At 51.9% G+C, this 26186-nt stretch overlaps 12 protein-coding genes across 12 annotated transcripts; 6 read left to right on the top strand and 6 right to left on the bottom strand.

The window, feature by feature from the left end:
• The first annotated feature begins 395 nt into the window (after positions 1–395).
• Positions 396–2655, top strand: VE01_02880 (uncharacterized protein). The gene has a single exon (XM_018272384.2). It carries the CDS (start codon positions 667–669, stop codon positions 2575–2577), a length of 1911 nt encoding a protein of 636 aa, XP_018133206.1. The 5' UTR covers positions 396–666; the 3' UTR covers positions 2578–2655.
• Positions 2656–2960: 305 nt separating this feature from the next.
• Positions 2961–4204, bottom strand: VE01_02879 (uncharacterized protein). Its single transcript, XM_018272383.2, has 3 exons — positions 3759–4204; positions 3408–3705; positions 2961–3337 (listed from the first exon to the last, which is right to left on the bottom strand). Exons 1-3 carry the CDS (start codon positions 3841–3843, stop codon positions 3223–3225), a joined length of 498 nt encoding a protein of 165 aa, XP_018133337.1. The 5' UTR covers positions 3844–4204; the 3' UTR covers positions 2961–3222.
• A 367-nt stretch (positions 4205–4571) lies between these two features.
• On the top strand, positions 4572–5758 carry VE01_02878 (uncharacterized protein; the record flags this gene model as incomplete). Its single annotated transcript, XM_018272382.2, has 1 exon — positions 4572–5758. Exon 1 carries the CDS (start codon positions 4928–4930, stop codon positions 5756–5758), a length of 831 nt encoding a protein of 276 aa, XP_018133336.1. The 5' UTR covers positions 4572–4927.
• On the bottom strand, positions 5555–8030 carry VE01_02877 (uncharacterized protein). Its single transcript, XM_059463486.1, has 9 exons — positions 7640–8030; positions 7548–7565; positions 7408–7474; positions 7293–7350; positions 7055–7236; positions 6905–7004; positions 6294–6779; positions 6141–6212; positions 5555–6089 (listed from the first exon to the last, which is right to left on the bottom strand). The coding sequence occupies exons 1-9, from the start codon at positions 7861–7863 to the stop codon at positions 6013–6015; spliced, it is 1284 nt and encodes a 427-aa protein (XP_059319965.1). The 5' UTR covers positions 7864–8030; the 3' UTR covers positions 5555–6012.
• Positions 8031–9756: 1726 nt separating this feature from the next.
• On the top strand, positions 9757–12870 carry VE01_02876 (uncharacterized protein). The gene is made up of 4 exons (XM_018272380.2): positions 9757–9802; positions 9876–10379; positions 10441–12425; positions 12494–12870. Exons 2-4 carry the CDS (start codon positions 10082–10084, stop codon positions 12716–12718), a joined length of 2508 nt encoding a protein of 835 aa, XP_018133332.1. The 5' UTR covers positions 9757–9802; positions 9876–10081; the 3' UTR covers positions 12719–12870.
• A 151-nt stretch (positions 12871–13021) lies between these two features.
• Positions 13022–14820, bottom strand: RPT2 (ATPase of the 19S regulatory particle of the 26S proteasome). Its single transcript, XM_018272379.2, has 4 exons — positions 14660–14820; positions 14529–14597; positions 13661–14476; positions 13022–13600 (listed from the first exon to the last, which is right to left on the bottom strand). The coding sequence occupies exons 1-4, from the start codon at positions 14660–14662 to the stop codon at positions 13094–13096; spliced, it is 1395 nt and encodes a 464-aa protein (XP_018133335.1). The 5' UTR covers positions 14663–14820; the 3' UTR covers positions 13022–13093.
• Positions 14821–14990: 170 nt separating this feature from the next.
• Positions 14991–16600, top strand: UBC1 (E2 ubiquitin-conjugating protein ubc1). The gene is made up of 4 exons (XM_018272378.2): positions 14991–15103; positions 15260–15701; positions 15756–16054; positions 16107–16600. Exons 2-4 carry the CDS (start codon positions 15441–15443, stop codon positions 16279–16281), a joined length of 735 nt encoding a protein of 244 aa, XP_018133334.1. The 5' UTR covers positions 14991–15103; positions 15260–15440; the 3' UTR covers positions 16282–16600.
• Positions 16601–16655: 55 nt separating this feature from the next.
• Positions 16656–17603, bottom strand: VE01_02873 (uncharacterized protein). Its single transcript, XM_018272377.2, has 2 exons — positions 17189–17603; positions 16656–17132 (listed from the first exon to the last, which is right to left on the bottom strand). Exons 1-2 carry the CDS (start codon positions 17448–17450, stop codon positions 17050–17052), a joined length of 345 nt encoding a protein of 114 aa, XP_018133329.1. The 5' UTR covers positions 17451–17603; the 3' UTR covers positions 16656–17049.
• Positions 17604–19123: 1520 nt separating this feature from the next.
• VE01_02872 (uncharacterized protein) lies at positions 19124–21102 on the bottom strand. The gene is made up of 3 exons (XM_018272376.2): positions 20882–21102; positions 20450–20787; positions 19124–20379 (listed from the first exon to the last, which is right to left on the bottom strand). Exons 2-3 carry the CDS (start codon positions 20581–20583, stop codon positions 19599–19601), a joined length of 915 nt encoding a protein of 304 aa, XP_018133328.1. The 5' UTR covers positions 20584–20787; positions 20882–21102; the 3' UTR covers positions 19124–19598.
• A 6-nt stretch (positions 21103–21108) lies between these two features.
• VE01_02871 (uncharacterized protein) lies at positions 21109–23486 on the top strand. The gene is made up of 5 exons (XM_059463485.1): positions 21109–21932; positions 21989–22480; positions 22533–22608; positions 22661–23158; positions 23213–23486. The coding sequence occupies exons 1-5, from the start codon at positions 21738–21740 to the stop codon at positions 23377–23379; spliced, it is 1428 nt and encodes a 475-aa protein (XP_059319964.1). The 5' UTR covers positions 21109–21737; the 3' UTR covers positions 23380–23486.
• HOB3 (BAR adaptor protein Hob3) lies at positions 23487–25250 on the top strand. The gene is made up of 7 exons (XM_018272374.2): positions 23487–23829; positions 23892–23942; positions 23991–24036; positions 24091–24164; positions 24218–24365; positions 24412–24470; positions 24528–25250. The coding sequence occupies exons 1-7, from the start codon at positions 23817–23819 to the stop codon at positions 24920–24922; spliced, it is 786 nt and encodes a 261-aa protein (XP_018133330.1). The 5' UTR covers positions 23487–23816; the 3' UTR covers positions 24923–25250.
• PTH1 (aminoacyl-tRNA hydrolase) lies at positions 25094–26109 on the bottom strand. Its single transcript, XM_018272373.2, has one exon. It carries the CDS (start codon positions 25976–25978, stop codon positions 25253–25255), a length of 726 nt encoding a protein of 241 aa, XP_018133214.2. The 5' UTR covers positions 25979–26109; the 3' UTR covers positions 25094–25252.
• Between the last annotated feature and the right edge of the window lie 77 nt (positions 26110–26186).

Genomic DNA, 26186 nt, shown 5'->3' with positions numbered 1-26186 from the left:
GCGATTTAAGGACCACAGGCATTTAACCTAAGAAGGGAATTCGCCGCAATATAATGGCCGTGCTCTCTACTTGCCGACCCGCGCCCGAGACCTCCGTAATAGTAAGGCCGAGTACTGACCATCGGGATGAAGTCTATATGTATTTCACTAGACACTATAGCAGGAGAAAATCTCCAATTATTGCGGGGTCGAATTGCGAAATCTATAATCTACCCCTCACGAAAACGTGGGATCTTTGAAACAAGGTCAGTGACTGATGGTATCCCACGAGGTTGGCGACCACGGAGAATTGCCTCAAGCGGCTAGCCTCCGACTCCGCTCGGCATCTTTGTTGATCAGCACGTTGAAATCAACCTTGCAAGTAAATGCCACTATAATCTTTCAAAAGTAAGCGTGGAAGAGCTTGACAGGGTAAGATTGTCGTTTCATAGAGTGTTCCTCACTAATATTACCTTAACCCCGGATCTACTCCAATACTTTACGCTTGGAATAACCCCGCATTAAATTATCTCGGGGAAATTCCAAGGCCCCGAGAGACTTTGGCATCACCGCCCATGGTATATAAAAGAGCTATGATGTCCCCCCAAGAGTTATTTTGAAGGCAGTCCTCTAATTTCTTTTCCCACCTGCATCATTAGGAGTCTGACCTCAATATCCGCAGTCAAGATGTTTTCTGCGAAGCAGATTTGGCCACTGCTGCTTATTGCCAGCCTCCTCGATACCTCTCAGGGTGCTGTCTTAGAACGCAAATCAAATGCGGCTGGACACTTGACTTCCTCCAATCGGACTGCAACTACATCTAAGTTGAACACATGGTGGCACCCTACCGGAGAGATCAACACCCAGACCCCAGTGGAGGTTGGCAATGTCAGACAATCGCATCTGTACTCCGTTCAGGTGGCAACATCTAAGGCTTCTAATGACTACTATGACTCCTTTGTCTACGAGACAATCCCACGGAACGGCAATGGCAAGATCTGCCTTCCTGGAGACCTCGAGTCATTGTGTGATGAATGGGATCAGATTACGCTCGAGGTCGATGTTGGGATCACGATGGGTTGGACTCAGTTCTTGTACGGGTCGGATGTGGTAGTCAAGGTATCTAGGAACAATGGCAAGAAGATCTCTGCTAAGGACGTTATCATTCGGCCCTCGAATCTTAACTACCGTATCAAGGCAGCGGGTGGCGACGCTCTTATCACTGTGCCCTACAACCCCAACGGAGTTCGTTTCTCAGTTGAACTTAAGGATGATCTCTTTGAGTATCGCATCGGCCGTGAGGGGGAAGGCTCCCAATACGTCCAAAACGAGAAGCCAGATGGTTATGGATACGTCCCGAGTTACGACGACAGCATGCCGATTGTTGGAGTTGAACCACGGAATGCTCTTTTGATCTTTGCCAGCCCATTCCCCTCCAAGGATCTGATTCCAAACGACGAGGCCAACACCCTGCGAGTCAAACCTGGCCTCGTGACCGGCTTAGACCAGACTGATAAGTCCATCGTCTACTTTGCCCCAGGGGTATACTACTTCACCGCCAAAGCCCGCGCAGTTCTTGCTGCGTCCGTTACTTGGGTTTACATTGCTCCTGGCGCTTACGTCAAGGGGGCCATTGAGTACAACAGTCCAGAACCAGAGCTAAAGGCGACTGGATTTGGTGTGCTCTCAGGTGAACAGTACGTTTATCAAGCTAACACAGCCGAGGGCTACAAAAACATAAAGAGCGACGCTACTTCGCTGAAGTTATGGCGAGGAAACAACGTCCAACCAGGTGCGAGATGGACTATCAATGGCCTGACCACAAACTCACCTCCATTCAATTCGATGGACTTCTACGCCTCCGATGCATCGAAAATGGAAGAGTTCAGTATCCACGCGTCGGATTACAAGCAAGTTGGTGCGTTCTTCGGTCAGACGGACGGAATCCAAATGTATCCAAACAGCCATGTTCACGACGTCTTCTACCACGCTGGAGACGATGTTATCAAGACCTACTATTCCAACGTCCTTGCTGAGAGAATCGTGGCCTGGAAAACCAACACTGCTCCTATCATTCAATTCGGATGGTACCAGCGTAACTTGACGAACATCACAGTCGACCATGTCGACCTCATTCACTCGCGATATATTTCTCAGCAAACCAAGTATCCATACGCGCTTGTAGGCTCTTCCGCAAGCTACTTGGATGATTCATCCACCTCGACCGCCGACACCAGCTCGCACATCACTAACTACACAGTATCCAACTGGCGAGCGGAAGGACACTCCCCGGCACTTTTTGGCGTCAACCCGTTGTCTAATATCGATAACTTCAAAATAGAAAATGTATGGATTGAGTCCCTTGAGCCCAGATCGACAAATGTTGGCAGGAGCAGGCTTAGCGCCTTTACTGATGCCAGCGACGACAACAAACCAGTTTTGCTTGGTGAGAACTCGCCCAACAAGATCGGTCTGTTGATTAAGAACTTCTATGTTGGTGATGAGCATATTACCATCAAGGCAGGCAATTGGGACTTAAACTCGCTTGGGAACTTGAATTTCGACCCGTCGTACTGGGGGAGGTGGACTGCGGAGTGATGATGTTGTTAAGGAAAGTTGGTATTATTATGGCCTTGGAGGAGGATCTCTCCGCCAAGTCGGTAGCCTGTAATATCACAATATAATACTACTGTTATCAATCATCTTTATGCCATTATAGTGCTTCCTTTGTAAGCATGTAAATAACCTGTATCAACATGCTAGGATATAGGTCCTATTATTCCACATTGGGTAAGTGACGAGACGTCAGTTTCAATATGCCTAGTAAGCGCGATCCCGATTCTCAACTCTCATTTATTTCCCAGGAAATTGGCCTCATTTTCCACGCTCATTTTCCACGCCCACTTCCATCCGCTGCTGTGCACTCATTGTTTGCATATTGTGCATCTTCACATGTTTGAAGTTCATTTTTGGAGATGGTACGCTCCACCCAGCTGGTGTTTGATTGTGCTGGTTAAAATTTGTATGAAATTAATAACCACGAGCCTAATACTATTATTATTACTATTATTAATTAATTAATTGTGAAAAGTAACAACTCCATCCATTCCATCCCAATACGGCAAGACATTAGAGCAGGTATCATAACGACATATCGGCGTCTACGAGTGATAGAAGCAAACAGGAAGTGAGACGAATCTCCTCAGCTATTCCGTTCCCCAGGCACATCGCTTGAACAACGCTTTAGGCCCCAGTATAGGCTTGCTGTGGCTTCATAGCATGCGGAGGCTCGCTATTGCCGCCACGAGTGCGCCAGCAGTGCAACGCCGCCATGGTCGTGGTCCCAACAAAAAGTGCCCTAGAAAAATGCCCCAGGTTAGCCAGAAGTCCATAAACCGCAGATATCCAGGGTGAAGCATATAACTCACCAGCTAAAAGCTCCAAAGACAACAGCCGCGATGAACTCGTCGCACTTCTTTTCTCGACGTTGGTGGCGGGAGTAGTAGCAGTATTTACTAGTGAAACTCCCGAGTGAAGCAAAGCTACCGATCCAGAGAAGCATGGTGAGAATCTCAACGGTGAGAACAGCGTACTTGTGGGCGGCTTTGGGGAAAAAGATGGGGGCGATAACTAGGTAGGCGACGACGAAGAGGGCCAGCACGGAGGTGAATAGGACGAGTGGAACCTCTCCCACCTCGTTTGGGGGGGTCCAGTAGTTCACGGTGGCTACGGGATGTCAGCACATTGCAGGGGATTACTGTATGAGATGCTAGACTCACCATCTGCCATCATAGCCATGACGATCAGCGCAAACACCCCCTGGGCGGCACGGACGGGAAAGAGAAGGGTGGTGGCTAAAGTCATGTTTGCAAGTGTCGCGTGTACTGCGAGATGTGAATTTCTGATAAAGAGTCGCTTTAAAGCAGTCCACGTTGAGGGTTGAAAAAACAAGAATCGGCACTCTCAAAGAGTTATATATTCCTCTTGCGCGGCCTGATACGTCATGTTACACCCTTTGTTCGTAGGATTCTGATTTTGGTAGGTCGTGGATCTGTCTTGGTGCGGGGCAGGACAGCACAGCCAGGAGCGACTTCTCTTGGCGGGTACGCAACGGGTGTTGATCCTCAGGAAGGATTCTAAATATACTTATCTAAAACCGCTTGTATCACGACGATCTTATATGACAGCGAAGAGACATCGAACTGACATCAACAAACAGTTATCGACCCGCTGAAGGTAATAAACAGCTCCATAACTGACTTTGCTCGCTGGCTTACTAAGCGATAATTGATGCACTCGATCACAGTCACTGTTCTGTTTGACACGCTTGTCATCCTGTCATTCTGTCATCCTTAATTACCCACAAGGTCTTCAACAGAGCCTAGCATGAGTAACATCATTCCAGTCCCATCAATACCATATCCATTCTCCCACGAATATTCAACCGTCTCCTTCCATGCCAGCCTATCACATCCCCCCATCAAATCCGGTGACATCCGCACCCCAACCTTCCCCTTCTCACAAGGCTACCGCCCCCTCCCCCCAGCCTTCCACCGAAACCCCCCGCGTCTCAGGCATCATCAACCACGCTATAGCATAATCCCCATAATCCCATTAATCTTTTAATCTCACCTTATCCCCCTAGAACACCCATCCACCGCTCATGAAACATCTTAAAACTTAAAAATAGCCACAACCCCCACCGCCGCACAGGCGGGCACAGTCTAATTTCTCACCCGAAGGATGACATGCCTGCCATTCAATCTCACCACCTCAAAAAAAAATTGGCCATAGCGGAGGTAATGTAATATAGTATAATATAATATAAATCCCCTCTCCCCATTTACCAAGTTCTCCGTTTTCCTCTAACGCATGCACATATAACGGCCTTGCATTAAACCACCACCACAATACCCGCGCGCCTCCACCACCACGGCACCACCCGACCATGGCGCCAACCGCCCACTTCCTACCCGCCACAACCACCGCCCTCCTCCTCCTCCTCTCCGCCGCCCTCCCCGCCCACGCCCGCAGCGGAACCCACACCACCGCCCCCGCCGCCACTCTCCCCCTCTACCCAGCATTCATCCACCTCCCCACTCCCCCCGCGGTACTCGACGCGACCCTCCTCTCCGCCGCGCCCGCTGTGACCGGTACATCCGGCGTCTTCGAATGGTCTATCGATTGTCCCTCCGATGAGAACGATGATAACGATGCGTGTCGCCATCTCAGTGTGTTTCCCGCGCAGTTGTGGCATACCCAGAATGGGGGGTGGAGGGGGAAGATGACGGGGGAGAAGGGAATTACGACGGTTTGGAGTTGTGATTTATCCGGTGCGGAGGAGACGGGGGGCCCGCATTGCGTGGATGTTATATCGACGAAAGGAGGGAAAGCAGTAACAACCACAGCGCAACTAGGCTGCCACGATGATAGACAACTCGTCCCTCTTCGGATTAGCGAGGGGGCGGAGAAGTTTCCGGAGGGGTGGGAGGGCGTGTTGATGGGGGAATTGAATGCGCAGTATGGAGGCGGCCTAGAGGAGACGGGGTGTGCGAGGACGTGGACGATGCAGAGTGGTGCGCCGATTGTGACGAGGAATGTGACGTCGACTGCGCCGGTGGCGACGAGGGCAACGACGACGAGTGTGGTGGGGACGGGGACGAGTGTGGTGGATGCGGTGGCTAGTCAGACGGGGGAGGGAAAGGGGGTGAGGAGCGGGGTTAGTGGGCGGTTGGCTGCTGTTGGGGCGGTGGCGGCGGTGTGGTTTGGTGCTTGGTGAGCTGACTTGAGGGGATTGGAGAGAGAGGGTGGGTTGGATGATTGGGGTGTGTAGATATATACCATTCTGTATTATACCGGTTATTTCTTCTAGATTACATAGAAAGGGTCGCACCCATATCAGATCAATATCTTCATTTATCGTAATATGCGTCTACGTACGTATATAGTGGTGTAAATATAAACATCTAGATCTCTCGTCTATGTGCTGTTTCTGTGTGTTGTAGTGTCGTCTAAGAGCACATTCCATCTCATTTAGATAATCCGCTTCAACACCTCTTCGCGCGAGAAATTCGTGTTCCAGTACCGCGAGATGAAATCGTCGCGATTAACTACTCTGGTCAGTATTCCCACCGCAGTCAAAGGGGTAAATGATAACTCACTGTATCCACCACACATCCTCCTCTTCCCCTCAAACGCCGAGCGCGCATGCATAACCCGCCAGTTATCAAAAACTACACAACAGTCAGCAAACCTCTCCCTCCCCCCCGCAACAAAGTCCCTTCTCAACAGAAAACGAAAGGGATAAAACTTACTAACAGGCCGTCCCGGCACAAGCTGCTCCCAATACTCATTCTTCTTATCCGTAATAATCCCATTCCACACCCTCGCCGCCTCAAACCACTCCTCATACCCCACCCCCCCATTCTCCACCGGCATACTCGCCCGGTCATCATTGTTCCACCTCAACTGCCTCACCCCTCCCCCCTCATCCAGCGTCAACACCGGCACCCAAGTCGCCGGGGTAATAACAACCCCCTCATTCCCGCTAGCGTGCCAAGGAACGGGGACGCGGGACAAGATGTCGTACGCTTCTGGGTGGGAAATGCGGAGTTGGGCGGCGCAGGCGAAACCGTCAACTAGGAGGGAGGCGCCGCCGTGGCCGACGTGGGAGAGGAGGTGGAAGAGTTGCAGGCCGGAGGGGTCGGTGAAGTAGGTTGTGTCGGTGTGGGCGGGGAGGGCGAGGGTGGTGTAGGCGGTGTCTTTCATGGTTAAGTCGGAGGTGAAGTCGTAGAAGGCGCCTGGGGGGAGTTAGAGGGTGAGTTTGCTAGGGGGGTTTGCGTGTAGGTGGAAAAGGGGAGAGGGAGGGGGAAGGGGTAGGGAAGGGGGAAGAGGTGGAAAGGTGGTTTAGTGAGAGGGGATATACCATAATGAGTCTCCCTAATAAACGCAATCCGATTCAACAGCTCCTCCGTCTTCTCAGGAGAAACCGGACACCCATCCACAAAGCAGAATCCGTGTTCGCGCTGTATCCCCCATTAGCAACATCCAAACAGCCACAATAGGAATCCCATACAATCTTAGCCGTCCACTTCCCCACCCCGGCATCACTCGCCATAACCTCATCATAATGCACCGCCGGCGGACTCTTCGCGATCTCCGCGCCCCAGAAGGAGTATTTCGGCGCAGAGGGCTTCTTGTTCATGTTTGTCACTAGCCATTCCCATGGGAAGAAGCTTTTGTGGCCGGTTTCTTGCCCTGGTGTTTATTAGCACAGCACGAATTCGGTTCTTCGCTTCACGGAAAAGACGAACATATGACTTCTAACCCATCTTCCTTGGACGTAACATTCTGAGGCGTCTTATCCGTATTCTATACCAAATATCAGCACCACCACTCCTATTTTCAAAGAATTAGATAACCACACACCGTAAACGAGTCAAACGACCTCTGCAGCGTATCCTGATTCACGCACTGGCTGCAATGGCAATGATCCCTATCACACACATCGCATTAATACCTAGCACGTGACCACTATAAAATTTTGGGTTGGCGGGGCACTCTCTCACCTCAGCCATCTCGTCGGTCTTTGTATCGGCAATCTGGTCAGCGGATTGCCGTATTTGAATGGCATAGGTGGGAAAATGGGAGTGGGACTTACAACTCCTTCTCCTCGCCCGAAGGCAGGTTCACGACGATGGGACGTTGCACTTCCTTTTTGGCAGCGGGGACGGCGAGGCGGGGCGCAGGTGAGCTGTGGAATTGTGAGGTTAGAGCGCGCGGGAGGCGGAGAGCATGGGGAGATAGAGTAGATAGGTGCGGACTCCGACGTAGAAGGGCCGTTACGGAGTGGCGGAGGAGGGCGGCTGAGGGGGTTGGCGGCATGGTTGGGGAGGTTGATGGCGGGGTTGGTTGAAGTAGCGGGGTATGTGTGCGGAGTTCCGGAGCAGGTAGATCTGCGTAGGGGCTCAGGATTTTGATTGTGCTAGCTGTGTGTGAGAAGTGAAAGTAGCACACCGCTGAGAGAAGAGCGTTTGTATGACAGATTGTACAGCCTAGGGTTTGTTATTCAAATTACAGGTCAAATTACAGTTGTGGCGTATCCGGGGAACCTCGGTTGGCAGCAAGCTTGTTGGTAGTGGCCCGGCCAAGTCGCCGATGGCGCCTGTGGGGCTTGCGTAGGTGCAGGTGGCGGGCGCTGCTGTCGAATTGGAACTACGCCGGGAAAAGCCCGAAGTAGAGGCGGCGCGGGTGATGGGGGAGGGACGCCGGGAGGGAAGGAGCGAACTTCCTATTGCAGTACGGGAGTTGTTGTAGTACAGTGCACTGACGCTAACCGTAAGCCTGGATTCCGCGGTGGTGGGAGATGGGATGGGAGATGGGTTTAGGTGTCAGTCACGGGTAGCACACGTGCAATAGCTCCGTGCTTCCCACGAGAATACTCGGGGTATACGGCATATATTAACACAGCATATCAACATGGCATCAACACGATATCAACACGGGCATCAACACGACGTCAGCACAACATATCAACACGGCATATATACACCCCATACAAGACACCAAAATAAGAGTCTTGGTGTCTCGTACCCATACAACACAGTACCACAGCCCCCACCACTAAAGAAACACAACAAATCTGCGGCGCCCCCCGCAAACCCCGCCCACATTTCGATAAACGGCACATAGGCCCAGCCAAGCAATCGTACCACGTACATGTACAGCACAGTATATTAGCCATACGGAGTCCAGCAGTCCAGCAGTCGCCCATACAAGGTTAACAGTACCCCTGCCATGGCTCAAAGTGTGTTACTGCACCGTCCACACCCCCATAACCCGGTACGCCACAGCTAACCCGTACCCGGCAAAGATGCCCGTCGCACGGCACCTGTCATTGGTCTCTCTCCCCCCTATTGGAGTCAGCATCTCCGATCAGCAACAGGACCTTCAACTTCCGTGCAGGACTGGCAGGATTGGAGTTTCGCCGTTGGAGATCCCGATAGGTGCGCTGGTTCGTCAGCTGGTGAGGTTGCGGTACTTGCGAAGACAAGAGATTCTCGTGCTGTGGGAAGCTCGAAATATAGACATCACGGACCGACTCACACGTTGCTCGCTCGCCCGCACGTTCGTTGGGGTGTAAGCCACCGCTCGAGCTGGGCCTTGCTAGCTGTCTATCCCCTGTTACACTTCAGATGAGATGTCAGCCGCGGAGAGATGAAGCTATTGCCGTATTGCACTCTCCGCCTTTTTCTGCTGAGTCGGTCCGACTGTGTGTGCAGTCTTGCTGTGTTGGCTGTGCCTGGTGTATTTACCGTTCCCTCACTTTTCGTCACGACTTGGCAAGACATTTTCGCCGCGTTGTCTCTGTCGTGTCGTGTGCTGTTCTGTATGCACGCGCTGTGAGACGGCAGTGGCGACGCGGCGACGAGGATATAGGGGCTCAGCTACCAGCTACCAGCTACCAGTGTCTCCCCGACAACCGACAGCGGCTTGGAGCCCACAAAGCCCGCAATAGGAAGTACAACTCAGCGTTCAGCATAGGACTGTGCGTAAAAACATCCATCCGCACATACAGCACAGTACTATGGCAATTGATTCGGTGTGCGGTGTACCGGCCGTCCCAGCAAAAAGCGGCTGGTAAAGTATGTACACTATACTGTATGTAAGTTTACTCGTCTGTGCACCCCCAAGTTACCCCACGTTAATCACCAAACCAGCAATTCAAAAGGGGGGGAGACGGGGAGAACGGGGAGACGGGGGGGAGAACGGGGGAAGCAACCACAAAACCCACAGAAACCCCACCACTGCTCCACACGTACAGGTACAACGATCTACCCATCCAACCTTCTCATCCGGCCATTGACCTACCGACATGCATACTGATTGATCGTCAGTCAAAATATCCACTCCTCACGGTACAGTACTGCAGTATTCACTGCCACGTTCCTTTAGGCGACGAGCATTTCCTACTTTTTGTATATCTATATGACGTTGATACGCCCCCCCTCCCGACGACCTGAAAGAAGGCACGTCGCAGACTCCCTCTCAGCGTCGACAATCTCCTTTCCACCTCTTACACGCTCGATTGATCGTGTGAAAGATGCACATCCATTCTGTCCTTGTCGGCGCCGCTGCCCTCGCGGTCGGCGCCAGTGCCCAGACTGATGGCTTGTCTCCTCCTAGCTACCCCTCGCCCTGGATGCACGGCGGTCAGGGTTGGGACCACGCGTATAAGAAGGCTGTTGAGTTCGTTAGCGGACTCACCCTGCTTGAGAAGGTGAATATCACCACCGGCACGGGATGGATGCAAGACCTCTGTGTTGGAGCTACCGGAGGCATCCCCCGCCTCGGATTCAATGGTTTCTGCCTCCAAGATTCCCCATTGGGAATTAGATTCAGTGAGTAGACCGCGCCTAGCTCTAGAACCACAAAGTGAGAATTTCCCTAACACCTCCCCAGGCGACCAAAACTCCGCCTTCCCCGCCGGTGTAAACACCGCCGCCACCTGGTCCAAGAAGCTCTTCAAAGCCCGCGGTGAAGCTATGGGTGAGGAATTCCGCGACAAGGGCGTCGACGTTATCCTCGGTCCCGTCGCCGGCCCTCTCGGCCGCTCTCCCGAAGGCGGCCGCAACTGGGAAGGATTCGCCCCCGACCCCGTCCTCACTGGCGTCGCCATGGCCGAGACGATTAAGGGCATCCAAGGCACCGGCGTCATCGCCTGCGCTAAGCACTTCATCGGCAACGAGCAGGAGCACTACCGCCAGCAGATGAGCTCCAACATGGACGACGCGACCATGCACGAGATGTACATGTGGCCCTTCGCCGACGCCGTCAAGGCCGGCGTGGGATCCGTGATGTGCTCGTATAACCGCCTGAACGACAGCTACGCCTGCGAGAACAGCTACCTCCTCAACCACCTCCTCAAGAACGAGCTGGACTTCCAGGGTTTTGTCATGGCCGACTGGGGCGCCCAGCACAGCGGCGTCGCCAGTGCCCTTGCAGGGCTCGACATGACCATGCCCGGTGAGCAGGTCTTCGGCGTGGGAACCTACAGCTACTGGGGCGGCAACCTCACCGCGGCGGTGCTGAACGGCACTGTCCCCCAATGGCGCGTCGACGACATGGCCGTGCGCATCATGTCCGCCTACTACAAGGTCGGACGCGACAAGTCCCGCATCCCCATAAACTTCTCCAGCTGGACTCGCAACACGACCGGCTACTTCCACACCCTGGGTGAAGCGGACTTCGGCGTCGTCAACCAGCACGTCAACGTCCAATCCGACCACAAACACGTAATCCGCGAGATCGGCGCCCGCTCCACCGTTCTCCTCAAGAACACCAAGCGCGCCCTCCCCCTTAACAATCCCAAGAGCGTAGCAGTCATCGGTGAAGACGCACATCTCAACCCAGCCGGCATCAATTCCTGCGACGACCGCGGCTGCGACAAGGGAACTCTCGCCATGGGATGGGGTAGCGGAACAGCAAACTTCCCCTACCTGATCGCCCCCGTCGACGCCCTCCGCGCCCAGGCCGAGACAGATCGCAGCACCTTCGTCAATATCTCGAATAACTACGACCTCAACGCCATCCGCGCCGCAGCCGCTGGCAAGAGCGTCGCTCTCGTCTTCGCAAATGCCGATTCGGGAGAGGATTACATCACCGTTGACAAAAACGAGGGAGACCGCAATAACCTCACACTCTGGCAGAACGGTGACGCCGTCATCGCCGCCGTCGCCTCCGTGAACCCTAACACCATCGTCGTGCTGCACACCGTCGGCCCCGTGCTCCTCGAGGCCTACAAGCACCACCCCAACATCACCGCCATCCTCTGGGCCGGAATCCCCGGCCAAGAAAGCGGAAACGCAATCACCGACGTGCTCTACGGCGAGATCAACCCCTCCGCCAAGAGCGTGTTCACCTGGGGCAAAGAGGCGAAGGACTGGGGCGTTAACATCCTCTACAACGACAGCTCCAAGGTGCCGCAGATGACCTTCTCCGAGGGGAATTTCATCGACTACCGCCACTTCGATAAAGCCGGTATTGAGCCGTCGTATGAATTCGGATTTGGGCTTTCGTATACTACTTTCGAGTACTCCGCCATCGGCGTCCGCAAACTCCAGGACGACGAGTACAAACCTACTACCGGGAAGACGAACGCGGCGCAGACGTTTGGGACGGTGGATAAATCGCCATCTGCGAATAAGATGCCAAAGGGGTTCAAGGCTGTGAAGGCATACGTGTACCCCTATCTCGACTCCACGACTGGCAACTCCGAGGGCGGCAACGGCGATGCGCCGAAGGGCAGCCAGGACGGGTCGAAGCAGCGCAAACTCCCCGCCGGCGGTGCACCAGGTGGTAACAGCGGGTTATGGGATGAGATGTACGAAGTCAGCGCTACTATTACCAACACCGGCAAGCTCGACGGAACGGAGGTTGTGCAACTTGTAAGTTCCCCCCTTTTCCCCTACCCTTTCCCACCAGTGTTAGAGAACACCAGCTAACAAACCCCCAGTACGTCTCCCTAGGCGGCCCCAACGATCCCCCCGTCGTCCTGCGCGGCTTCAACGACCTCGCCATTCCCCGCGGCCGCTCCAAGGCTGTGAGGTTTAAGTTGACGAGGAGGGATATCAGTAACTGGGATGCGGGGAAGCAGGATTGGGTTATTAGTGATGCGCCGAAGACGGTGTATGTGGGAGCTTCGAGTCGGAAGTTGACGTTGAAGGCGGTGTTGGCTTAGGCTTTGGTTGTGATTGTGGTGTGGTGTGGTGTGTGGTGGGAGAGGAGGAGGAGGTGGGGAGGTTAATTGTTAATCAAAGTATGGTTATTGTTAATGCTGGTATTGTTAATTCTGGCAGTAAATATATATACAAATCAGTTTGAATCCGTGCGGATACTTGGCCCTTGCATGTCTACGTCGCTGTGCCTGGCTAGAGAGGGATACTGACATGTTTCATTCCTAGTCTCAGTAGAATAAATATACCCCTTGCATGATCACGTTCTGACTACACGATCGCATCTCTAGATAATACTGAACGCAACAACCTTGCATTCTCTCTCAGCTAGTGATTAAAGTACATCCTCACCATCTCCCCCAATTCCGGCCAGGCACATCTTACAAGTACAACCCCTCCGGCTCGCCCTCCGTCTTCGTCTTCAACACCCTCTCCCTCGCGGCCCTAAAATCCGCCATCTGCACCCTCATCCTACGCTCCCTCAGCGCCATAAGTCCCGCCTCCGAGCAAATCGCCTTAATATCCGCTCCCGAAAGATCATCCTTCTGCGTGATAAATTCCTCCAGATCAACATCCTCATTCAAGCTCATCTTGCTGGTATGCAGCGTGAAGATCTTGCGCTTGGTCTGCTGATCCGGGTTCTCGAAGAGGATCTTGCGGTCGATGCGGCCGGGGCGGATGAGTGCGGGGTCAAGGGTGTCGATCTTGTTGGTCGCCATGATCACCTTGACGTCGCCGCGGTCGTCGAAGCCGTCGAGCTGGTTCAGGAGTTCGAGCATCGTGCGTTGCACTTCGCGCTCGCCGCCGGAGGTGGATTCGTAGCGCTTGGTGCCGATGGCGTCGATTTCATCGATGAAGACGATGGAGGGGGCGTTCTCGGCGGCAACCTGGGGAGGGGGTCAGTATATGTGTGTGTGGGGGGGGTGGGGTGGAGTGGATGTATTTACCTGGAATAGTTGTCTAACGAGACGTGGTCCATCACCCAAGTACTTCTGGATCAACTCGCTGCCAACAATGCGCAAGAAGGTGGCGCTGGTTTGGTTGGCGACGGCCTTGGCGAGAAGCGTCTTTCCTGTACCGGGTGCTCCGTAGAGAATGACACCCTTCGGAGGCTTGATGCCCATCTCCTCGTAAAGCTCGGGGTGCATGAGAGGCAGCTCGACGGACTCTCTGACTTCCTGGATTTGCTGCTCCAGTCCACCAATATCCGCGTAAGACTCCGTTGGTGCCTTGTCCAGCTTCATGACCGTGACAAGCGGATCAGCATCATCGGTCAAAACACCAACGATGGACACCGACTTGTGGTGCAGCAGAACGCTTGCCCCAGGCTCGAGCAGATCCTTGTCGACGAACGACATGATGGAGACGTAGTATTCCGGGCCCGTTGTGCTGGAAACAATGGCATGGTCGTCATCGATCATCTCCTCCAGAGTTCCGACTCCCATCGGGCTACCTCTCATATCATCGACACGGCCACGCTCATCGGCATTACGATCCTCGGCATCCGGGTCGCCATTGGCGACTGGTGCACCGCCCTCCTTTGCCGTCTTTGCCCTGCGAAGGCGTTCCTGGTTCTCCACATATTCCTCCTCGAGCAACAGATGGTCGTGGATTCGCTGCATTCGCAGGTATCGTAATTTGCATCGTGACGTCGGGTAGACTTGTGGGAGCTTCGCAGACGCGTTGGGTCCTTGTGCCTTCTTCTTCTTGCGCCCAATGCGGGTCGTTGGACGTGGCGGTGGCTCGTACTTTGGCTTCTCCTTCTGGTTGAGGTCAGCGTTTGGAATAGTTGGAGATGAGGTCGAGATGGCTTACCTTCTTGTCCTTTGAGTCCTTATCATCACCGCCTCCGCCTGGGCCTCCAAGGCCAGACTGCTGGTTACCCTGAAGTGAAATAAAGTTAGTTGATTGAGCTTTTGGATTTGAGGTCGAAGGGGCAAACTAACCATAGTGTTGCTACAAGTTTACCCAGCTGTGGAGGAATTGTTTGAATAGGCTGATGAAATGCCTATACTATCCCTCTTCTATAAAAAGAGAGCTTGACCACAGTATTTGTGACGTTGTAGGTGGTCAGGTTGTGATGGTGATGGTGCAAGGTATTGTCGTGTTTGTAATGCGATGACAAGCTTCCAGCTGCCTCGCGATGGACAGCTCCGGAAGGCGACAGCGACACGCGAACGCCGTTCCAAAAACAGTCGGTCACGTGACTGTGCGTGCCAGCCTGACCCGAAATGTATCAGCCTCAGCCTTAACTGCACTCGGAACCTCACGTTGCTCACTGAGACCACTGCATAACATAACAAAGCAGCGATATAGAACCAATATAAACTCTTTGTCTCTGACTCGGCTCGAACTCATTTATAGCTCTATAGTAGATAGGGACCCCTTCTGTGAGTAACTTCTAGCTTGAACCTATTGACCCTCATTATTACCCCGCCAGAGCATCCCAGCTCGTTCCATTATTCCAACATTCGGAATACACCGAGCCTCTTTCAGCACTTGGTTATACCTAATAATCTACTCATTTACTAATACTTTGAGAGTAGAATCGTCGGCCGTCAAGTACGAACGATTATCGACTGAGTGTGAATCGTCACGAAGTGGGTCATTCACAATCACTTTTCGAACAGATCCGCACTTCATTTAACGGCCATACGTCAACCCCTTGGCTCACAAGGCCACCATACGAGTTACACATACACGAAATATTATACCTATTCCACCGAAATGGCTAGTAACCGCATACGCCGCATCGCAAAGGAGTTGGGCGATATCCAAAAAGATCAATCATCGACCATAGAGGCACACGCGGCGGGGTCCGGTGAGGATCTCACGCACCTGAAGGCAAGCTTCCCTGGGCCTCCGGATACCCCCTATGCTGGTGGTCAGTATGTGGTGGACATCAAGATTCCCATCGAGTACCCGTTTAGGCCGCCGGTCATGAAGTTTGAGACTCGTTTATGGCATCCGAACGTTAGCAGTCAAACTGTAAGTCGGGAGCCTCTTCTTCCTCCCAACCCGTAGCATACTAATCTACCGCAGGGAGCAATCTGTCTCGATACGCTAGGCTCCGCATGGTCTCCAGTTCTCACCATCAAGTCCGCCTTACTGTCTCTGCAATCCCTCCTGAGCACACCCGAGCCGAAAGACCCCCAAGACGCCGAAGTCGCAACGATGCTCATGAACAACCCCGAACAATTCGAAAGACAAGCAAGAGAGTGGGCTCAGAAGTACGCCGGTGCTCCAGTATCAAATAAGGCAACCGGGACATACCAATCACCGTCAAGCAAGCCAAAGGTTGCGAAGACCAGAGAGCAAGAACAAAGGGAACTGATGCTAAGGTAAGGGGTTACTGGATGGATATGATATGAGAAATATGCTAATAAAGCGAAGATACCAAGGCTACAACAAAGAGCTCATCGATCGCTTCGTCAACATGGGATTCGACCTTGACCGAGTGGTCGAGGCATTCAACTTCGTTGGCATTGATCGGATGGACGGACAAGACTATGAACTCGAGGAAGCATATATGGGAGATATCACTGCCCGCCTCCTTGGCGAGCCGTGAAGTGGAAGGTACTACAACATAACCTAAGAATAGTGTGCGAGTTGGGACGGGATCTAGCATTTACGTGGCTGCGCGGAGGGCTTGGTTTTGGGAGTGTCCTTGGAGTTCGGTTCGTTGCGCATTGACTGCCTGACTTTATGGAAACCGGCGCTGGGATATACACGGGGCATTATTTGGTGTTGTCCAATCCGGACGACGGGTCTTTTCCCTGATAAGGCCCGCATAGTATACAGTATTATGGCGGGCTGGGATCTTCCACTCCCGCCATAACATACATAGCAATATATAAGCTCTTCTCACGTTTAGAATACCAGAGGGCCCTATTATTTGCAATATGCACAGGCTAAGAACATGCACTGATGAAGAGAAAATTGCATGCTTCAATAACGTATATTCAGTAGCTGCCACCCTTCGAGATCTTAATTGTAATCATTTCAGACTCCATGCACCGGTATCAACCCGCAGTTGCCTTAACTCCAACCGCCATGAAAACACATATAACCAGTCCCATGCTAAAACCTCTCGTAATTCTAAACCGGTCATCGATTCGGCCGTGTTCGTTTTTCGCCGCAATTTTTGGTGCGTTTGCTGTGCCTCCTTCTGCACACGCCTCTGGTTGCGCCTGCCTCACTCATCCTTGGGTCTCCCCGGCTCATATATATCCAATGGGACTGGGGCCTCTCATTGGTGAACCGTATTGTCTTTCCATCCATTTAATATCTCCTTCCCAGGCTGCCAACCCCCGCCGCCTCGATGTGCTAGGAGCGCTCATAGAGCCTCATCAACATCCATACCATCCGCTGCAGCTCCCTCAGAAGCCTTCTTCTTCGATTTAGTCGTCACAGGCGCATCTATTAAACAATCAGTACTGTAGTCCACACCATGCAATCCAGTGAGTAAAACATACCCGTCATCGACACCTCACCGCGCTCAGCCAACTCCTTCTCCAACGCACGCTGCCTCGCATGATTCCTGGCCTGCTCAACCTTCCTCGCCTTCTTTCCCGACAGTGGCGCCAACGGGCCGCTCGTGGGGTGAATAACGCTGCTTAGAGCCATTCCACGCGGGTTCTTGGCGATTCCGGCGGTGGCGCGGCGCCTCTGGATCTTGTTCCTGTTGGACTTGCGGCGGGACTTGTTGGGGACATTGCAGTTGGCGACGGAAGGCATGTTGGCGGTTTTGTTTGGTGTGAATTGTTTCGTGGGAGGGAGTTTTGAGGTTTGCGTAGGGTTGGGAATTTTTATGATATCTGCGGTGGATGAATTATTTTCAGATCTGTTATCGGGAAGGCTAACCTTATCTATCCAGATGCGGGAGCCACCCCGCTTGAGTTTTGACCAATGAGAATAGATGCTCTGGCTCAGTCGCCCGATATCAAATGTTCTAGAAATACATTTAGAAGACAGTAAATTGTAATGCAGGTGTATTTTTTCAGCTATTACAATGAATATTTGTCAAAGGTTTCTTTTTAAAGTGGTGATTCATGAAGAATTGGAGTGTTTTTAACCCTTTTTCAAATAACACATTAATCACAGATAATAAAGGTTTTAAGAACCCCGAATCCCAGTCATATGAGCAGCGCAATAGATTATTCTCTAAATATATATGCAGCTCAGCTCAATAAAAATATACATAATTAACCTATGCATCCATACATTGAAATAGGATGCACGCTGTGTAGGCCCCAATAGTTACTAATCGCAAGGGCGGCTGGAGACGCTACCAGTGATTGCCATTTCAAAGATGAGAAATGCATACCAGTTGTGCAAGCAGCACTTGGTAATACCACTAATGTAGCAATTATCCATAGAGTTATAATTCCAAGAGCTATAATTCCAATTATAATCACAACCAGCCTAGTATTTTAGGTGCATATCTACCAATTGCCATAGGTTAATGCCATCCCCAGAAACGGCACCGCTATTACCTTGACGTATATTTATGAGAGTTAAAAGCGAGACGCTACCCTAAGATTAGGAGGAAGTCGAGCAGCAGTTGATAGTGAGGCAAGGGCGGCAAGCGGGAGAAGTTTGGAAAAATGCATCCTTGTATTGGTAGACAACGTTTTTCTTTTCTTTTCTTTTCTTTTCGAAAGTAGATGAAAGTATGGTTGCTGTAGACGAGAGAATATTCATAGGGATATGACCGTCCTATTTATGCTCTTCAATTCTACGCTGGTACCACCCCGGACTACTCTCTGCGAGTGAATTGAGAAGCTCGAGACAACCAATTATTTTTGCCTTCGTATTCCTCAGCCCTGTTTCCTCAACTGCTCTTTTATTTCAGCTATTGTTTCATTCCAGATGCGGTTTTATTCCAGCAACTTTTTTATAAGAAGAAGATCTGCCGAATCCATTTCCGGGTCATCGTTGTCTCACTGTTAACTCTCACCGACAGCGTGTCACGACCAGACGAGCAAATCATTGTGGGTTTGGGAATAGCCACTTTACTTTTTGTAAGAAGATGTAAGATACGACCCTTTCCGGAGACCCTTCTTCAAAATGCTTCACAGATCTGAGTCAAGATCACCAAGTTCGCCAATGAATGTAAAAATATCAGAAGTGATGCGAGGGAGACGGTAAGAGAAGCATATGGGCCGGCGGATCAAGGCCAATCAATAACTTGCAATATGATGAAACTCCTCAACGATGACAAGTTGTCATATGACCCCAGAAATTAGAGACTGTGAGGCCCTAGGAGCTGCTGAATTTAGAGTTTATAAGCTGCCATACCTTGGCAGCATAAACGGCGCGGGTGATGGCATGTAGGGGTTAGTTAACCATGTGGGAAATCGACGACGGCGTCACTGCCGTGTCACCGGTATCACAATACCATACCATTGGGCATAGGTGTGGCTAACATGGCAATGGCCTTCAAACGAGACGAGCGCCTTCATTAGGTTGACTGACTCCAAAGTTTGAGCAATATATATATTACACTTCTCAGTATCCTATGCTATCCTCGAACAAAAGTATACAAACACGCTATCGTCATGCAGCCAAGCATGCTACCGGATCCCCAGTCCAACCTTACATACTGAGAATGATGCCCCTGTTAGATCATAGGACCTCAAATTGTCCTTCCCATATATCGTATATATGCCACCCCACCCCATGCTAGTTAACCCTCACCCCTCATATATGTTCCCATTTTCTCGGAAAATAAAACGGTATTGGTGCTAAAAAATGACGAACACCGAAATTTCTGCAAGCTACACGCCTGCAGGTTCAGAATACCAAAAATAGGTCGCCTATGGTTTCTGGGGTCAGTGGCCCCATATGTAGTTTCACCAGCGACGCAGCGGCTACTTGGCGTGATCAGTCGTATTTTTCCCCAGGCATTTTCTTGGAAAATGCGCAGACCTCCTTCATGCAGTCGACCGAGTAGACGTATGCCATAAAGTACGGGGTCGGCTTCGACAGCATCATGCCATCCAGGCTGGCCTTCACGCGCTCCACGAACGTGGTCGCGACGCCTTGACCACCGCCGTACTTTGGCGCATAGCTAGTCTCCAGATCCTCGACGAAGTAGATGCCACCCGGCTTGACCGAATCGAAGAGGATATCGATAGAGGTCTTCTGTTGCACCATAGTGTGCCCGCCGTCATCGATGATGACGTCGAAACCACCTCCGGTCTCGTTCAGGAATTTCTTGAGGAACGGCACGTCCGCCTGGTCGCCGGTGAAGATGGTAGCGCCGGTGGTGTTGGCGGCCCACTTCTCAGCGCACGCCGCGTCGTACTCGATGTAGTAGAGGTCGACGTTGGGGAAGAACTCGAGCCAGGTATGGTACGAGGCGCCGGGACCGTAGGACATGTCGCAGCCGAGGCCGATCTCGAGCATCTTCAGCGGCTGGTCGCGGAGCGGCTCCAGGTACTTCTCGTACATGTGCTGGTAGTGGTGCGCGGTGACCTTGTCGGTGCCGTACTTCTTCCCGATCTCGCGGAAGGAGGGCCTCTTGGTATCGACTTTCGGGGCTTCAACTTTGGGGGGGGGTTCGACCTTGGGGGCTGCAACCTTGGTGTCTTCTACCTTGGGGGTTCCGATCTTGGGGGGTTCAACTTTCGGCGGCGTGTTCGGCGCGGGTTTCTCTGGGGAACTGTTGACATGTTAGCAAGGCTGCCTCAATGCTTCCATCAAATATGGGCGCTTCAATTCGGGAAACTCACGTCTTCCCGTTTACTTTATCTATAATATCATCGTAATTGTACGAGACATGGTAAACAGACATGAAAAACAAGAAGGCAACGACACCAATGATCACATTGAACACGACCCGGTTGGATCTCGCAAAGGTCGCCATCGTTGGGTAAGGCTGGCGTATATCCGCGTGAAGGCGAGTAAGCTGGCTGCTGCTGTCCTGTCAAGTGTGAGTTGAATCACGGGCTTGAGCTCTGAATATCACAGAGGAGGTAATTGACTCAGTATCGCAATTCAGTGACTCTTCAGCTCTGCAACTCAGTAGCTCCGTAACGACAGCTGGCAGTTGGGATGATGGAGATTGATCCTTTCACACGTGTTGGTAAGATCTCCTTCCTCTCTCAAGTTTCCCCGCATGCAGTAAGTAGACTTAGCTGTACGGAGTACTCGTATGTTCATACAGTAATTATCAGCCCCTTGATGGTCATACAAGGTACCGAGTATCGTATGGTTGCAATGTACTTTATCGGACCAACGACAGTATAGTGATCTTCCTTCCCAACCTTCCCAGAAGCTTTCCCCAACCGCGGTACGTCATGGACATACGAGAACTAGTAAGGATAGTATGCCAATCTCGTATAAAAGGGCTAAATGAAACTGAGAGGGCTGTCGATGGATGTCGATGTCCCTGTCGATTTTAATATACGCAGTGGAGTCTGGTGTGTTGGCTAGATGCAAGTACTCTAACACTGCCACTAACATCGGCGGCACGGAGTACATACAAAAACCTATTCCTGGACCGTTCTTGCCGCAACGGGATATCGCTCGTGTAAAATCAATAATCCAGACCTCTGAGATCAGTAAGATCCGCCACGGAAGGATTGTGAAACACAGATAGCGCGATTCGATAGGACCCCGATCAACGGGAGCCTAGGGAAACCAAGAGATCCCAAGCCCATGTACTGGATTGTACTCTATTGTATGTACAACTCGATTGTTCAGCCCCAGATGTACTCCAACAGCTGCCCCCAACAGTCAAACAACTAACAAGAGACCCCGTATATATTCGAGGAGGAATGGATTGACAGTCAGCTGACTTCCATACACGTACGTCGCACCTATGTCGCGGCTGTGTTGAGGTTGATCGAGTCGTTGTTGGTTTTTGCACGTATTGACTGTTCGTGTAGAGTGCTGGCGCCATAACTGCAACCCGAGCGGACTCACCGGATATCAATCGTTGTTGCCAAGCAGAGCGAGGAGGACTACTGCTAGAGCCCGAGCCGAGATCTGGGGACTAGGTCAATCAATCAATCAATCATGGATCTCTACCGGACCACTTTCGCGGTCTTGGTGGTAGGCAGCGTGGGCCTGGCGTACTCGCAATATCGACGTGACAAAGAGGCGTTAAAGGATGCCAAGGCTGGGTCTGTCGAGCTCAACAATGCCGCAACAGCGTTCAAATGGAAATTCATCCCAGTCTATTTGCTTGTAATGGGCTCGGACTGGCTTCAGGCAATTAGACCCCTCCTAGAAAGCTAAATATTGCGGCTGTACTGACGCGAAAGCAGGGACCGTATGTCTACACGCTCTATAAAGATGAGTATGGACTCGCAGAGCCGACAGTTGCTATGCTATTTGCTGCCGGATTTGTTGCTGCAGCTGTTAGTGCGACATTTGTTGGGTCTCTCGCCGATAGGTATGGCAGGCGTATGGCATGTATGGCATTTTGCGTCACATATGCACTTTCCTGCTTGACGAAGCTCTCGAGCGAGATTGTCACGTTACTCATCGGGAGGTTGCTCGGCGGTGTTGCAACGACCCTGATGTATAGCGTCTTTGAGTCTTGGATGGTCACGGAGTATTTTGCTCGAAGCTTGGATAGGAGCAACATGACTTTGGATAGCATGTTTGGCCTTATGACGACGCTGAATGGCGTAGTTGCAATTCTGTCCGGTGTTGTGGGAGAGAGTGTTGTCGCTATGACGGGCACCAAGACGAGCCCATTCATGGCTGCCATTGTGCTCTTGATGACTGCAATGGTAATAATAAAAAGGGGATGGGTAAGTTGACACTCTCAATACAGACGAATGGACGGCTAACGTTGGTCCTCAGAATGAGAACTACGGAGACAGGACAGAGGAGTCAAAGGGCACTTCTGATGAGTCTAGTTTAAGAGCTATACTCAAAGGTTTGTCTTGAATCGCGTAAATTGGTTCGTACGTATGCTAACACTACCGCAGATAAACGAATCCTCATATTGGGCTTCGTATGTTGCGTCTTCGAGGGCTCCATGTACCTCTTCGTCTTTTTCTGGTCTGCTGCGCTCAAATCAGCCCACGCCTACTCTAACCCATCCACAAAAGAGCAATCTGCGATCCCATTCGGGCTCATCTTTGCCACCTTTATGGCTTCTATGATGCTTGGCTCTATTGCCTTCAGCCGTGGATCCTCCGAAGCGGCTGCCAGCAAGTCTATTGCCATGCTAGGGCCTGCTCATTTCCTCACAGTTGCCATTGCTGTCTCAACGGCCTCGCTACTTATTTCAGTTCTGATAAAGAGCGAGACACTGACATTCTGGTGCTTCTGTTTATTCGAGGGCTGCATCGGAATCTATTACCCTTGTATGGGAGCACTACGGGGCCGCATAGTTGGCGATGGAGTGCGAGCAAAGGTCTACGGATTTTTGAGAATCCCACTCAACTTCTTCGTAGTTGTACTTCTTTGCTTGACTAAAGAAGGTACGTGCTATCCCTTCAGTCTGTTATATATGACGTGCTAATATGATTCTCTAGGCGATGCGCATCGTGATAGAGTATTCACATTCTGTGGAGGCTTGCTATTGGCTGGGACTGTTTTATCAGCCTGCTACTTGGGGGACACGACGGAGGGCACTAAGGATCCAGAAGATGGTGAATCAGAGGAGTTTATGGATGGGTCACGGATAGACTCTCCAGCGTGAATGAACTCAAGGACGGAAAATTAGCGATGTATTTTTATCAATAAGTGCCAAAATGGCACACAGTGGTACAATTATGGAATAACAAGCGAATGCAACACCAAGAAACCTTATATAACGTGCCATATTATCGATTGATTTGAGTATGTTAATTATATATTGGGACGGGAAGGAAAAGTGACACCCCTGGGTGTTGTGGCTGATAGTCGGATATTTGTTGTTCCTCTGCCGCCTAACTCTGGGCGCCGACGTGGAGGGGCTCAGCCACGAAAAGTGACTTCGTCGTCATCCAACGGAGGGAATTCAAACCAAGGCCTAACACCACATGCTGCTCTGTTAAACGCTCTCAACCACATAAACAAATACGCCTCTAACGCATGAAAGACATATAACAAGAACCTCACAACCTTAGATCACAGCGTTAAGTAACATCCGCCAATATGTCGTGGGCAGGTATGTTTTGGTACCTGAGAAGGTTGGCATACAGAGGGCGATTCTGACCATGACGGGTATAGGATTCAAGAAGAATGTCAATCGGGCGACCACCCAGGTCATGATGAAGACTGGTACTTACGAAGCACACCCAGTACTATGATGTATACTTACATGGACAGGTCACGTCGAGAAAACAAACGACCGCGATTATGAAGTGGAAGAGAGGTGGGTGGTCTGAACAGGCAGCTATCGTGGCAGCTATGCTGACATTATTCCAAGACGATACCGCACAATGGAAGCCGCATCACTGCGATTGCAAAAGGAAGCAAAGGGATATTTAGACTCGCTACGAGGTATGGAAGCACAGTGGCATATACGAGCAGGACCAATGCTGATACTCTGATAGCTATGACGAGATCCCAGATGGCGATTGCGGAGACGATCGACGCATTCTACGGCGATTCAGGCGCAAACGATGGAGTGAGCAGAAGTTACAAGCAAGCAGTGGCAGATTTAGACGCGGAGACGATCAAAGCTTTAGACGGACCATATCGGTATGCTCTCTCGTTCGTTCCGGAGATCCCGTGCTAACATAAATAGAACTACTGTTCTCGAGCCGATTTCCAGGTTCTGCGCCTACTTCCCCGACATCAACGAATGTATGCCTCCACCCAACACCCCGCACTGATCCCACCCCCCCCTCTAACACCCCCCAGGCATCAAGAAGCGCAACCACAAGCTCCTCGACTACGACGCGATGCGCGCCAAAGTCAAGAAGCTCGTCGAGAAGCCCGACAAAGACGCCTCGAAGCTCCCCCGCGCCGAAAAGGAAGCCGACATGGCCAAAGTCGCCTACGAGCAGCTCAACGAACAGCTCTTCACCGAGCTCCCCCAGCTCATCGACCTGCGCGTCCCCTACCTCGACCCCTCCTTCGAAGCCCTGGTCAAGATCCAGCTGCGCTTCTGCGCAGAGGCGTACTCGCGCATGGCGCAGGTACAGCAGTATCTTGATGCTGAGACGAGGGATCAGTATGCGGAGGGCCACTTGGATACGAGGGTTGAGCAGGTGTTGCAGGAGATTAGGGAGTTGAGTATTAGCGGGACTGTTTGAGCGGGTTGGGTGGGGGAGCGTGTATATGGATGGATGGGTTGGCGTTGGGGCGTGGGCGATGCTTTTATATACTTAAAATTGGACCTGGCGGAGAGCCGGTGTGGATGTAATCCCTGTTCGACTGACTTGTGGTTCGGGCCTCAGATATGGTGGTTTACTTATGTAACTGCTCCGGGGGTGAGAATCAATGAGATCTATTCTTTGGGTATCATCTTCGCTGTTGTCAACGTGACAGTACAGCAGCTATTCCTACATCCGCTCCCTCGCTATAATCATACAATGTGACAACATCCGCTCTCCATCCCACCAAGGTATCACAATCGTCCCCCCTCACTTCCTCTCCCCCTCAAGCAACCTCTCCAACTCCTCCAAAACCCCCCCCACACACCCCTCCAACGCCTCCCTCTCCCCCACCGTCATCTTCCTCAAAACATACTTCGCGACCTCCCCCCCCTCCCTCGCAACCGGCCTCCCAATCCCCACCCCAACCCTCGTATACCCCCCCCCCACCGCCTTCGCCAGACTCCTCAACCCATTATGTCCCTTCGTCCCCCTATCTCCCCCCCTGACACTCACAACCCCCAACGCGCTCTCAAGCTCATCATGCAGCACCACCAGCTCCGCGCCGGGGTACTCGCGCTGGAACGCTCGGAAGGCCGTTGCGACGGCGGGGCCGGAGACGTTCATCATGCTTGGGGAGTGCCAGAGGGTTATGGGGTGGGTGGGGGAGTGCGCGAGGAGTCCGTTGGCGTGGGGTCGTGATTTCACCAAGGGTGGGGTGGAGAGGGGGATGGTGAGCGCGCGCAGGACGGTGTGTCCTGCTGAGTGGAGGGTGTTGAGGTAGGGTGCTGGGTTGCCGATTGAGGCGACGAGGAGGCGGGTCGGGGGTGGCATTTTTAGAGGGATGGTTAGAGGCAGGGCTTGCGCATCTGGTGGTTGTATTTTGGCGGGGTTGGGTTGTGGTTGGGGTGGTTGTTTTTGTTTGCGTTGTTTGGGGGGGTGTTGTGGTTGTGAGATTGGAGATGGTGGTGGCGAGGCTGGGATGGCGGAAGGCATTTTTTTGGCTAGGCGGCGCGAGGCTGAGAGTTGGTGGTTTGGGGAATTTGGCCTGCTTGGCTCTGGGGGTCGACAACTCTAGATGTCTTTGGGATAATAGTTTTGTTTTTGGATAGTATGATAGTTCTTTGACGGATTGTTAGAAATATAAAATACTTCTACTGGTTTTGTAATTCTTCTCGAGGCGCAGCTGCACCTGCGCCCGCCG

Source organism: Pseudogymnoascus verrucosus (assembly GCF_001662655.1).
Source record: "Pseudogymnoascus verrucosus strain UAMH 10579 unplaced genomic scaffold scaffold_7, whole genome shotgun sequence".
Lineage (NCBI taxonomy): Eukaryota > Fungi > Ascomycota > Leotiomycetes > Thelebolales > Thelebolaceae > Pseudogymnoascus > Pseudogymnoascus verrucosus.
Note: the sequence above shows the minus strand (reverse complement) of the source record. Positions and strands in the feature narration are given on the sequence as shown.